At 35.9% G+C, this 13,128-nt stretch overlaps 1 protein-coding gene across 1 annotated transcript in view; it reads right to left on the reverse strand.

The window, feature by feature from the left end:
• Positions 1-13,128, reverse strand: part of LOC127953597 (signal transducer and activator of transcription 5B) — a 71,420-nt gene that overhangs the window by 11,909 nt on the left and 46,383 nt on the right. The window contains exons 3-11 of the mRNA XM_052552802.1: positions 12,762-12,896; positions 12,522-12,678; positions 12,087-12,176; positions 8,314-8,488; positions 7,492-7,622; positions 5,883-6,034; positions 5,386-5,541; positions 685-864; positions 300-387 (exon numbers count right to left, since the gene is read on the reverse strand). Coding sequence (XP_052408762.1) covers positions 300-387; positions 685-864; positions 5,386-5,541; positions 5,883-6,034; positions 7,492-7,622; positions 8,314-8,488; positions 12,087-12,176; positions 12,522-12,678; positions 12,762-12,889 — 1,257 coding nt within the window. The 5' untranslated portion in view covers positions 12,890-12,896. The remainder of the gene's footprint in view (positions 1-299; positions 388-684; positions 865-5,385; positions 5,542-5,882; positions 6,035-7,491; positions 7,623-8,313; positions 8,489-12,086; positions 12,177-12,521; positions 12,679-12,761; positions 12,897-13,128) is intronic.

Below are 13,128 nucleotides of genomic sequence, written 5' to 3' on the forward strand. Positions count from 1 at the left end.
ATAAATACACAGAAATATAACTAATTTTGAATTTTGTTCATAAATTGTTACCCTGTACATAATTGTATATCTTATCTGTCTAAAGGTTCAATTTTTATGACTTCTGATTATATGACAGGCTTTAAAGGGTTAAGTGTTGCTTAGCTGAATTCATGGTTGATGCATAATCGAGAATCGAGCTCTGTGTTTTCTAAGCAGGTACAGAGTAAGTTATGAATGAACTTAAATGGTGTGCTTAGAACCCCCTTCAGTAACCCTCATCTTCCAGGAGTTTTCTCTAAAGTCAGACTTGCACTCACCATGTTTCTAAAGTGTGCACTGAGAGTGCCTGTGGTCTGGTGGTACTCCATCACACAGTTGTTATTCAAGATCTCACCACTGCTGTCACTGTTAGACAGACACATAGATATACAGAGAATATCATTCTGCGTATAGTCATATTAAAAATGGAGATGACCATTTTAACCAAGATCTAGGTTAGTTAAATGACAAATATAGGTAAGAATTGGGTTTGTGCATAAAAATTTTGCATTAGTAAATGTAGAGTGATGATGTATCGGAGGGTCTTCTGGTGAAACATGCTTCGTTTCAGCAGCTCTGGACACATTAGGCCAGTTTACAAAGAGTCATCATCAACAATACCCGGAGGAGATACTAAATACAATGTGTTGTGTTTCTGCTCACTTTCTGGTGTTTTCGTTCTTGAGCAGGGCCTTGGCCTGTTGTTCACTGACGATGGTGGCTTTGACCTGCGGTGGGTTCATGTGCACGTTCAGTTTGCCACCTACCAGCAAACGAACCGTCGCCGCAAATTTAGTTTGTGTTTTAAGCACCTGAGGAGGCTGCTTTTCGATGATGAAGGTACTGCAGACAAAACACACACACACATGTATTTACTGTACATCCATATTCATAAAACATACTGTATATCAAAATAAAAAAACACATGTGCACAACCGTACCAAGTGTGGGGTCAGTTTTTCTTTTAAAGAAATCAATACCTTTATGCATCAAAAATACATTAAACTGATCAAACGTGACATTACCCAAAGACATTTACTCTACTGTTTTTATCACTGATTAAGTTTCTTGGACACTAAATCGTCATATTAGAATGATTTCTGAAGGATCATGTGACACTGAAGACCAATGATCCTGAAAATTCAGCTTTGCATCACAGGAATAAATTATATTTTAAAATATATTCAAATAGTAAAAATAAATTCTAATACAATTTAACTGTATTACTGTTTTTACTGTATTTTTGAACAAATAATTTCAAACTAATATTATATCACCAATATGAGCACTGTTCCAGCTTTCCATTCAACTTGGAAAGCCTAAATTTACATTTGGCAAAGTGTAATTTTTACATTACTTGCGAACATTACTTGAAAACTTCGTCAAAAACCCACAATATGCAGGTGTAATTTGAACAAGATGGAGGCCTTTTAAAAAATAAAATATGTAATAGTTAATAAATAAATTTGGTAACACTTTCTATGAAGTCTATATTTATGTTACATTATAAGATAGTTCTTAAGGCATTATAATGAATGCATAATGCGTTATAAAAAAGTTTATAATATGTTATACCATCTTATGTATATCCATAAGAACAGTTTTAATGTATTATAATATTTACTTTTTTGTGGTTATACCTTTTAAGAGTATGATGATTTATAACACACAGTGAACGTTGCATCTACTTGCATCTACAATGAATTATATTTCTCAAAGTTATAATGTATTATAAGTCTCACATCTTGCCATCTTTCTTATGCTACTTTACTTAAAGCAGTCAAAGACCATTAATAAGGAAAAGTAATAATAATAGTAATATTCTTTTTTCTCAGACAGTCATAAGATCAGATATCAGATCAGATGAATGTGTAATACGACACATTTGCCTTGAACAATTTTTAATTCAATTATTTTGAAGGTATAGACAGCTGTTGATAAGTAACTCTGCAATAACATTTCAAATAGCAGTCACTGTAGTAATAGTAGTATGTCTGCTAAATATGTGCTAACACTTTATTTTGATGGTTCCCCAACAGACAAGCTTACTATGAGTAACTTTGCAAGTATGTCAACATTATACCTACCCTAATAAGCCTACTAACACTCTAATGAGAGATAGTTGACATGTAGTTGCAAAGTTGCTTACAGTCAACAGACTAAGGGGACCATCATAATAAAATGTAACCTAACATATAAACATTGCATTTTTTTTTTAGTTGAAATGATTAACTAGCTCACAGCAAAATTAATATTAGCCTCATAGGGAACACTCAATCACTCTCCATACATAACCACTCACAAGATGTAGTAAGATACAGTGCAGATCTTAAATAAACAATATCAAGATATATAGTCTATTATTAATGTAAAAGTAGATTTAATATGGTGTTCATTGTGTGTTATAAATAATCAATCTTAAACGTTATAACCACAAATGGGTAAGTATTATAATGTATTATAATTGTTATGATTATTTATAAGATGATATAACATGTTATAAAAGTTTTTTTATAATGCATTATGAATTCATTACCCTTATACAGTAAGTACGCTACTTTATTAAATATGGGCTTCATAGAAAGTGTTACCATAAATTTTCTATTTTAGAAACAACAAATGAATAAATAAAAAATAAATGGTTAATTAAAACTATAAATTAAAGGATTTTTTTCTAAAAATGAAGCATTTAATTTAGAGGTAAGGTTAAGATTAGTCTTTGGAGCATGTGCACTATTCACCAGGCCACATCTCTAACTGGTATACACTAGGCCGAATCAGATTCATTTTGATATGTGGCTATGTTATGTTAAACAGTTACAAAGCCAGTGTTACACATCTCAGGTTGATGGAGATCCATTTAGACACTGATGGTTTTTAAAAGCACAGCTTCCATTAAGCTCAGTGTTTCAGAGACTGTTTGGCCTGAGGCTCCAAACACACACACACACACACACACACACACACACACACACACAGATGAATGAAGCACCACATTCATCCCCTGTGGTTAGTGTGAATGCTGACAGCTTGAGATATTATGAGGAAGAGAGTGAAGGAGAGCAGAGCAGGTTTGTAAATATCCCTTGTGTGCCACCAAAGTGATCTCTCTTCTGACAAACGGCCTCGGTTGATTTCTCACAGATATCAGCACATGCAGGGTGAGTAATACACTAATACTCAATCATTTGGTATTAAGACATTCATCATCATCGCCTTTGAAGTTTTCCAAATGAATTCTTAGCAATGCATATTACTAATCAAAAATTAAAGGACTCATATGATACGATTAAAAGTTTTCCTTTCTCTTTGGTGTGTTTCAAGCTCTTGGTGCATGAAGAAGATCTGTAAAGTTGCAAAGACTGAAGTCTCAAATCCAAAGAGATATTCTATATTACAGTTAAGACTCTGTCACATCCCCCTAAAATGGCCCGTTCTAACACCCCCCACATCTCTACGTCACTGTGTGGATCTGCATAACGTATTTCAGCACTGTTCCAGAACAGTCCAACCCAAATATTCAGATGTGTGCAGTGCATTTTAAGGAGGATGTGGACTGTTTCCTGAACGTCTGTGGCACAACGGATGTTTCTATAAAGTTTGGCAGTTCAAACGTTGCAAGGACAGGCGGGTGCTTCTAACTCACAGCTTGTAAGTACGTTATTTAAATGTAAATTATTTTCCAGTGATGATTCAAAAGCAAGTTTTAAGCAGTATAGAGTAGGCTTGTTTGTTGTTTCTCCGATCTCAAATGCAGACATGGTTTTATGTTTACGCAGCGCGATAAGCAACGCAATGCTTAAAAACACAGTATAAGTCATTATAATCAGTAATTATGTCCCAATTATTGTTTTTGTCTCATCTAGTGATGTCTGGATCATGAACAAATCTTTCTTTTTAACTTTTTAACCAGTTCACCAGTTCAACAAATCGAATTGAATCGTTCGAAATGGTCCGCGTCTCCAGTACACACTAATCCACAAATTACTTAAATTATTCGGTTTATAAACGTGAAAGTTATTCAGTTACTCCTAACAGTATATTGACTGAACTGCTAAAAGAGAACCAGCATTATATGGAAAATAATGTGTTTTTTTAACCTTAAACCACATAAACAAATACACAAAATAATGTTCTTTTTAGCAGTATCATATGATCCCTTTAAGTTTTGACATATTTATGGTAGAAAATGCACAAAATATCTTCATGGAACATGTTCTTTACTTAATATCCTAATGATCTTTGGCATAAAAGAAAAATCTATATTTTTGACCCATACAATGTATTTTTGGCTATTGCTACAAATATACCCCAGCGACTTAAGAACTAAATATTTCTTGCTGAAGCTACTTTTTTTAATGTCTGTTTGATGCTTTACACAACAATGACTTTAAACAATTTTTGGGAGTAATTTTTCAGCCAAATTTGATGTGTGATTAATTTGCAATTCATTTGATTAATTGATCACCACATTAAGTAATTAATTAGATTAGAAATCAGAATTGCTTACCAGCCCTAATTCAAATGGAAAACAGTTATTTTAAACTGTAATACTATTTCACAATATTATTGTATTTACTGTATTGTGAGCAAAAATTATGCTTGCTGAGCATAACACTTTTGAAAACCGCTCTCCTATGTGTATTCATGATTTTTCATAAGAGAAGTAGAAATCTCCATTTCATGTATGAATAATGTGTTTTGAGTCAGAGATCTTTTCATTGAATGAGACGACTGAAATCACTGAATGATATATTCATTAAACTTCTCTTATTAACTAGCGCAGAACATTTCTGTGTATAATAACTCATTTTCCTCTCTGTTACACACACAAAGCACTGTATGGCGTCAGAAATCTTGAGTTGTACGGACCACTTGGATACATTCACACCTTCTTTGAAGCATAAAAGCCCATTCACTGTGATTTAATTGAAAAAGTGATCAACATGTTCTTGTATTATATGTAAGAAATGGCATGAGTCTAAGTATTTCTTGAAGCTATCCCTTTAAAAATTATTTAATTATTCACTAATTGCCCCTTTCTTTATGTCCAAAATGTAAAACCTCTTTAAAACCTATAACCACTTAGACTTGTAGGCTCAATACCGAGTTAAAAAAAATACACACACATAAAGAGCACAGGAAGGGAGATAATGAATGTCTTTGAATGTATGGTTACAAGTCACCATGACAACTAATATAATTCATTCAAATACACTGTGAAGTCACTGCTGAAATTGTAGCATTGCCAAGAAAGAGATATAGTAAAACTGCACCGTGTTGATTACAGGGGGGATACTGATTGTGTTACTGCTGCACTTTGCAATTACGTAACGTCACTGGTATTCTCTCTTTTCCACACACCTGGTGACTAAAGCGGAGATGATGTCCGTGATGGTGCTGTTGAGTTCAGTCAGCAGCTCCTCGATGGGGCCGGGAATGGGCAGCTGCTGTCTCAGATGCTCCGCCCTCCGGATCTGCTGACGATTCTGCCAAATGGTTTCTGCTAGCTTCTCACACCTGTGCAAAAACACACGCAGAAATGCCAAAACCCAAGCAGAAACTACAGAGCTTCTCTCTGCATGTGCTGCGTGTGTGTAATGTAAACGCAAATGCTTTGTGCAAAACCACAACATGGCGCACGCCTCTGATTATTTGCATAACTGTCTTAGTGTGTGTATTGCTTTATTTATCCATGCACTGGGGCAAATCTGCCCCGGAAGCTGGCAAAATAAAATTAAAACAACTATACATATGGGTTTGGCTTAATCTGTAGCAATTAAAATGATCTTTAGCTTTAAAAGCAACAGAGGTCTATGGTATGTCCTAAATTAGACTGCTAAGTATAGATGTGTGCGCACCATGACTGTAGTATGTCCAGTCCTCCCTCGGGCGGCCCGCCATTGCCAGCCAGCTGTTGACGTCTCTTCCATTGAATCAGCTCATCGTCAAGAATCACTGTCTGCTGTTTACGCAGCAATGCCAGGGTCTTCTGGTGTTTCTCTGCCAGTCCCTGAGCACACATGCACAAGCTCATCATATAACCACATGAACAGATGGGAACATATGTGCTGTACTCATGTAAATAACAACGGCCATCAGGTTTACTGCTGTACTTTAAAACATATGAAGGGTTTAGATGCAAAAGTGGCATCTGAACTCTTCATATGGGCAACATCATATGGAAGTGTTGCTTTCATTTTAAAGGAGACATACAATGGAAAATAATGGCGGATCTTCAGAAAATTGAAGTGTTCCTCATTTTACCCTGAGAAAGGATAACCAATCAAAACAGAGGAAATTTCAATATACATGCCTTAAATTCGTGATGAAACAGATGTAGCGCTAAACATTTTTCTGTATTGTGCATTTTCATATTGTGACATAGATCCAAGTGAAATTGATTATCGACGGTTCTATTCATTGGTCGCTGACTGGATGAATGCAGAGCTGAATGTGAGTTTGCAGCAAGGAGAGTGTTTTAAGTGATTGGAAAAGCCATTTTACCTGAAGATCAAGTTTATGAAATTTTTTTTTTAAGTTATGAGGTCAAGAGAAATTATACATATACAGGGATAAATCGTTCACAAGAACAACATCAACGTGAATTTTTTATGGTGACTCTGGTAAATTACATAAACTTGTAGATGGACAGTAGCAAAAACAGTTTAAATTGCCAGAAAGAAAATGCGTTATTGTGTAACTAAATTTAGAGTAAGAAACTAAGAAAGAGTTAAAACAGTAATATTTGAATTAATATTATTATAACTTAAATGAATGTTTTGGTTACACTTGAAGGTGTCCTTTACAGTGTAATTATACATTTCAGTACTGAGTAGTATTAATTAACCACATGTACTTACTCTAGGGTTAGGGTTCGGATTGGGCTTTGGCTTAGGGATACTTGCATATAATTATGCACACTTAATTATTATTATAATAGTATATGTAATGTGTAACAAGGGCACCCTGAAATAAAGTGCTACCAATGTTTTCTATTGTAATATGTTTTTAAAATGTCATTTATTCCTGTGATGGCAAAGCAAATGACAGCATTTTTACTCTAGTCCACAGTGTCACATTATCCTTCAGAAATCATTCTCAGAAATCATTCTAATATGCTGATTTGCTGCTCAAGGAACATTTCTTATTATTTTGAATCTTGAAAACAGGTGTGCTTTCTAATATTTTGTAACTTTAAAAAAGCATCTGTTTGATGCTAAAAAATAATTTGTAACATTATTAATGGCTTTCCGGTCAATAAAATGTATTCTTGCAGATAAAAAACAAAAAACAAAAAAACAGCAAACCCACAAGCTTTTGAGCAGCAGTTTATGATGCTAAAATGTTTATTATATGCCCCTTTAATGCATGTGTTACTAATGTTATAGTACAGAGTGTTGTTTTATGCTAATGCTATGCACACTATTCACTTGGAGCATGTGTGTGTGTGTGTGTGTGTGTGTGTACCAGTCTGTATTTCTGCAGGGTGTTGGCCTCTCGGGTCAGCCAGGCCTCTACTGTGGCTCTCTTGCTGAGCAGGCTGGGCTCTCGTAGCTGTCGGTCTGCTGGAGGCAATGTGGCCAGACTTGATAACTGAGCTGCACACAACAGAGAGGAGGATTTAGTCCACAAAGATGAGCTTTGCTGAAGAAATAATAAAAAATCCCCATCATTTTGTAACGTATTGCACGTAAAAATTGCATGTAAAAGAATGAAAAAGTGGGTTGTGAATCTAGTAACTCCTTTGTGACAAATATAGATTTCTTTCCAGTGGCGATGCATTTGCAGTTCTTTCTTATTGCAATTATCTGTTGATTCATAAATGATTACACCAAGAGATGTTTATTCAGGCTTAAAGGTAAAGTTCACCCAAAACTGAAAAGTCTGTCACCATTTACTAGCCTCAAGCTGTTCCAAGCCGGTATGAAACTCTTTCTTCTGTTTAGCTTCTCTTGAATGTGGATAACCAGAGCACTGTTGGTCCCCAGAAACTGTGAATCTTCAGTCTTGGGTGAACTATCCCCTTAAAACTGGTTTGATTTGTCATTCAGTGCTATTTTCTGAAATTATGTGAGCCAGCAGGGTGTTTTAATGTAGTATGTTCTGAATGATTAAATAAACTGTGTTTATAATTTCATATGCATACATACGACTGTCTGCTGGTGTGTATGAGGCCAAAGTAAGAATGTGCAGAACTGATGAAATGTACATGATCTTGAATGCAAGGTAAGTTGCTTTGAATAAAAGTGTCTGTGGAGTATATAGATGCGAATGAGTGTGGCTATATACCCTGTATCCTAAGGCTCTCCTGGTACTGTATGATGAAGTACTCCTGGTTGTGCTGTAGTTTTCTGAGATCATTCTCTGTGTCCTGAGTCAATATTCTGAGCTCCTCAAAAGCCTGGTTTATCTGATGGTACTTCTGAGACATGCTGTCCATCAGGCTGCCCACCGGTGAGCTCGACTGCAAGTCACAGACACACACGAGTAACAACCAAGTTAAAAAAGTGAAGTTAAAAGTCAATACAATTACAATCAGCATTTTTCAGTACATATACAGTACAGACCAAAAGTTTGGAAACATTACTATTTTTAATGTTTTTGAAAGAAGTTTCTTCTGCTCACTAAGCCTGCATTTATTTGATAAAAAAATACAGAAAAAAAAGTAATATTGTGAAATATTATTACACCTTAAAATAATAGTTTTCTATTTGAATATACTTAAAAAAAAAAAAAAAAAATTATTCCTGTGATGCAAAGCTGAATTTTCAGCATCGTTACTCCAGCCTTCAGTGTCACATGTAACATCAGTCGATCACATGATCATTTAGAAATCTTTCTAATATTCTGATTTATTATGAGTGTTGGAAACAGTTCTGCTGTCTAATATATTTGATGAATAAAAGGTTAAAAAGAACTGCAATTATTCAAAAAAAAAAATCTAATAATATATATTCTAATAATATATTTTCTTTACTATCACTTTTTAATCAATTTAACACATCCTTGCTGAATAAAAGTATTGATTTTATTTAAAAAAAGAAAGAAAAAAAAATTACTGACCCCAAATTATTGACCAGTAGTGTATATTGTTATTACAAAATATTTATATTTTAAAAACATAGCATCTTTTTTTTTTTTTTATTCATCAAAGTATCCTAAAAAAGTATCACATGTTCTGAAAAAATATTAAGCAGCAGAACTGTTTCCAACTTTGATAATGAATCATCATATTAGAATGATTTCTATAGGATCATGTGATAATGATCCTAAAAAATCAGCTTTGCATCACAGAAATAAATTATAATTTAAAGTATAATAAATTTAAAAACAATTATTTTAACTTGTAATAATATATCACAATTTTGGTCTGTACTGTAGCTTCATTCAGACTTTTTAGTCTTGATAAACTAGCAAGATGAAGTAGGGGTTAAAGACAAACTCCAACTAACCAAAGCTTCTAGACGTACTGTAGGTTCTTATCATCCCTGTCCTGTTGTGTATTAATAATCGATCCAGGTAAGGTTATTCGTCTATAGCACATTTACTGTATCTTTGTTTGAACCAACTATATATTGTTTGCTTAGTGCATACATGGTATGTGAACATAAATATTATGTTTTTAAGTACAGGTGTGTCTGAGATGAGTGGGCATTTTCATGTGTATGTAAACTTCTAGATTTACTGATATCGTCTTTCGTTTTATGAGTTGTCAGTTGAGCTGATAAAATCTGAAATTTCCTCATTTACTCTCATAAAACTGAGCAGCTATCATGAATTTGTGTATGGGGTAAATATGTACCTTCCTCTATGCATGCACAAAGCAAACACACAAACACTATTTCTGAATATTGTAAAAGTCAGTCATGCGCAATGGTCCTGTTTATTATTACCCATGATGGTTTTTAGATTTGAATGAACTCACTGAACTTATGTATACAATGATCATTTCATTCATCCAAGAAGACAACATAATCACTAAGGGCCCTATCTTGCACCCAGCGCAATTGACTTTGTACACCGACGCATGTGTCATTCCTATTTTGCACCTGCGCAAAGCGCGCTTTTCCCTCCACAGAAGCACGTCGCTAAACTAGTGAATGAACTTGCGCTCCCTGGGCGGTTCAGCGCAAAAAAGGAGGCGTGTTCCGGCGCAAACAATCCCTGGTGCTATTTTGCGGTTCCATTAAACAATTGCGCCACTGACCAGAAAAAACCTAGTCTAAAGTCAGTGGCGCGTTGCGCGTTGTTCATTATGCTATTTTAAGGGCGCATGCTTGACCATAATGTATAGCGTGCACAACGCGCATACACTTTGCTCATGTAATCTACACAGATGCAACAGTTATTTTTGCAAATCATAAATTGTTACACTAAAAAAATATTAACACATGAGATGACGGAAATCATTGTGGTGTGCCACGAAGATGTGAAAAAAAATAGGCATAAATCTAGCTTACAAATTATTCAGGCTAATTGTAGTAATTAAGGATCAGACCTGTTTGCCCAATAGTGGCAAGACATATATGTATATAAGGATATTATATACAAATTGGTCTGTCCGTCAAGAACCAGGAAAAAAAATCGATGAAACAATTGTGGCTATTTCCTCCCACGCCTGTTTAACCGACGCTATTTTGGGTGGGTTTCTCCCATCCCCATACAACACAACTTCTCTGTCTTTCACTGCTCTTACAAGAACATCAGTCTCCTCGGCTGTGAACCGCTCCTGGCGTACGCCTGGTAAATACGCCATAATAATAGCAATCCATAATGGAACTTGCGCACCTGCTTTTAAAGGGAATGTTGGATGACGCTCTGATTGGTTTATTTCACGTTACGCCCAAACCACACCTATGAATAATGAAGCTACTTCAGACCAACCCACTTTAGATTTGCGCCGGGCGCAAGAGCCATTTATCCCGCCGGGAAAATAGCAACAGCGCCGAGACCCGCCCACAAAGTTACTTGCGCTTCGCGCTTTGACACTTGCGTTTCAGATCGTTTAAATAGGGCCCTAAGTGTTAATAAATCACTTAAAGCTGCAGTAGGTAACTTTTGTAAATATATATTTTTTACATATTTGTTAAACCTGTCATTATGTCCTGTGAAAAAAATCAAGCTCCTCTGGCTCCTCCCAGTGGTCCTATTGCCATTTGCAGAAACTCCATCGCTCCCGGTAAAAAACAACCAATCAGAGCTGCGGTCCGTAACTTTGTTTGTGTTCAAAATGTAGAAAAATGTATATAATAAGCGAGTACACCATGAATCCATTTTCCAAACCGTGTTTTTAGCTTGTCCTGAATCACTAGGGTGCACCTATAATAAGTGTTTATATTCGGACTATTTTAGATTGCTTCGGGGGTACCGCGGCGGAGTAACCCAGTACCTTTGTGATTCTTCATAGACATAAACAGAGAGAAGTAGATCCGGCTACGATGTTCTTCCGCAAGACGCAAGCAGTTCTGTTTATTAACCGCTAGAGCGTCAAAAGTTCCCTACCGCAGCTTTAAAGCTGCAGTCCATAAGTTTTGCCTCTTCGTCGCCATCTCTGTTTGAAACTTGCAATTGCAGTTATTGGGGAATTATTTTCATTGCGTGAGTCGTGCGCATTGCTTGTTCAACACTTTTTCTCCTCCTCATCCAGTTTGCTCTGGCTTGCCTCCATTTTGGGGAGGATCACGATGCATGCTTGCTCTTCTTTGCGTTGTTTACATGAAGCGGAAGTGCACACATGCGTCGTGATACTCCCCATGCTACGTGTACTGCGTTTAAGCTAACTGTTATAGCACTTATAAATCATTGCTCTTTTGTTGTTTTTGATTTCCACCATTGTCCTCATTTGTAAGTCGCTTTTGGATAAAAGCGTCTGCTAAATGACTAAATGTAAATGTAAATGCAATATACTTCAATTGAAAGCATTAATAAAAAGCAGTATTTACCTAGAGTTGTGCTTCATTGCAAGAAGGAAAGATGATATGAAATTCATTCAAAATGAACTGTTATTTCAGATAAACTGCCCTAATGAGCTGACAGTCTGAACTAGATCGGTGTCCACTCACATTAGTGGCCTCTCTGACGAGTCTTTGCTCTGTGTACAGGATGTGTTTGATGCATCTCACCAGCTCCAGGGGACAGCGGTCATACGTGCTCTGAAAACACACACAGTCAGAATAAACATCGACTCTATGTTTTACTTAAACACACTCAATTAAACCCCACACTAATGACAGTAAACACTGAGACTGCACTTTCCTGACCGACCGGTTCTTAGTAATAGCTTTATCATCATGCATCGATGTGCTGTAGGCTATTAACTGTCTCATTAAGCTTTATCTATATTCTCTCATTTTATTTTGTACACTGATATATTGTAAGATAATCTATATGAGTCTGTATGTCTATTTCACTGAGTTCATTTACGCATAATCATTTGCTTTTTCTTAAACTTTTTTTTACTAAAACTTTCCTATACAATAACAAAGAACAAGCAGAACCTTTAGCTGTGAAGCATAATGTCCTAATTTAATCTTGAGTAAGAAGCCGTCCTCTCCCACTTGATGCTCTGCTTTCTTCTGTAGTTCCTGGATCAGGCTGTCCAATAAACGCTTGGCTTTAATCTCCTCCTGTGGGTTCTCTAAATCTATTCCATCCCTGAAAGAGGACACAAGGACACACTTAATAACGCTGATATATGGGGAAAAATGACAAAGTGACAGGTCAAACTCTTCACATACCAGGGTTGCCCCTCAATCCACTGGGACAGGTAGTGTCGCACCTCTATGGGGAAGTGTTGCCCGTAGAGAGACTGCATCTGGTGTAGAGCATCTCCCTGCAGCTGCTGGGCCTGGATCCACACTGCCATGTTCTCTCTGTAAGAGACAAAAGACAGAGAGTGACGTCCGTTACAGCACAAGAGACAGATGAGAACTGCGGGACATGAGAAATGCTGAAAGAGGGTAATGGGGGAAATGGGCAGATTGTGACGCCAACATAAACATGTTAAGGTCACATTTCAGCCCAAAATATTTGCCCAAGTATTTGTAGTATTATATATATATATATATATATATATTTTTTTTTAATATTAAATATTATTATATA

Source organism: Carassius gibelio, chromosome B3, assembly GCF_023724105.1.
Source record: "Carassius gibelio isolate Cgi1373 ecotype wild population from Czech Republic chromosome B3, carGib1.2-hapl.c, whole genome shotgun sequence".
NCBI classification, from domain to species: domain Eukaryota; kingdom Metazoa; phylum Chordata; class Actinopteri; order Cypriniformes; family Cyprinidae; genus Carassius; species Carassius gibelio.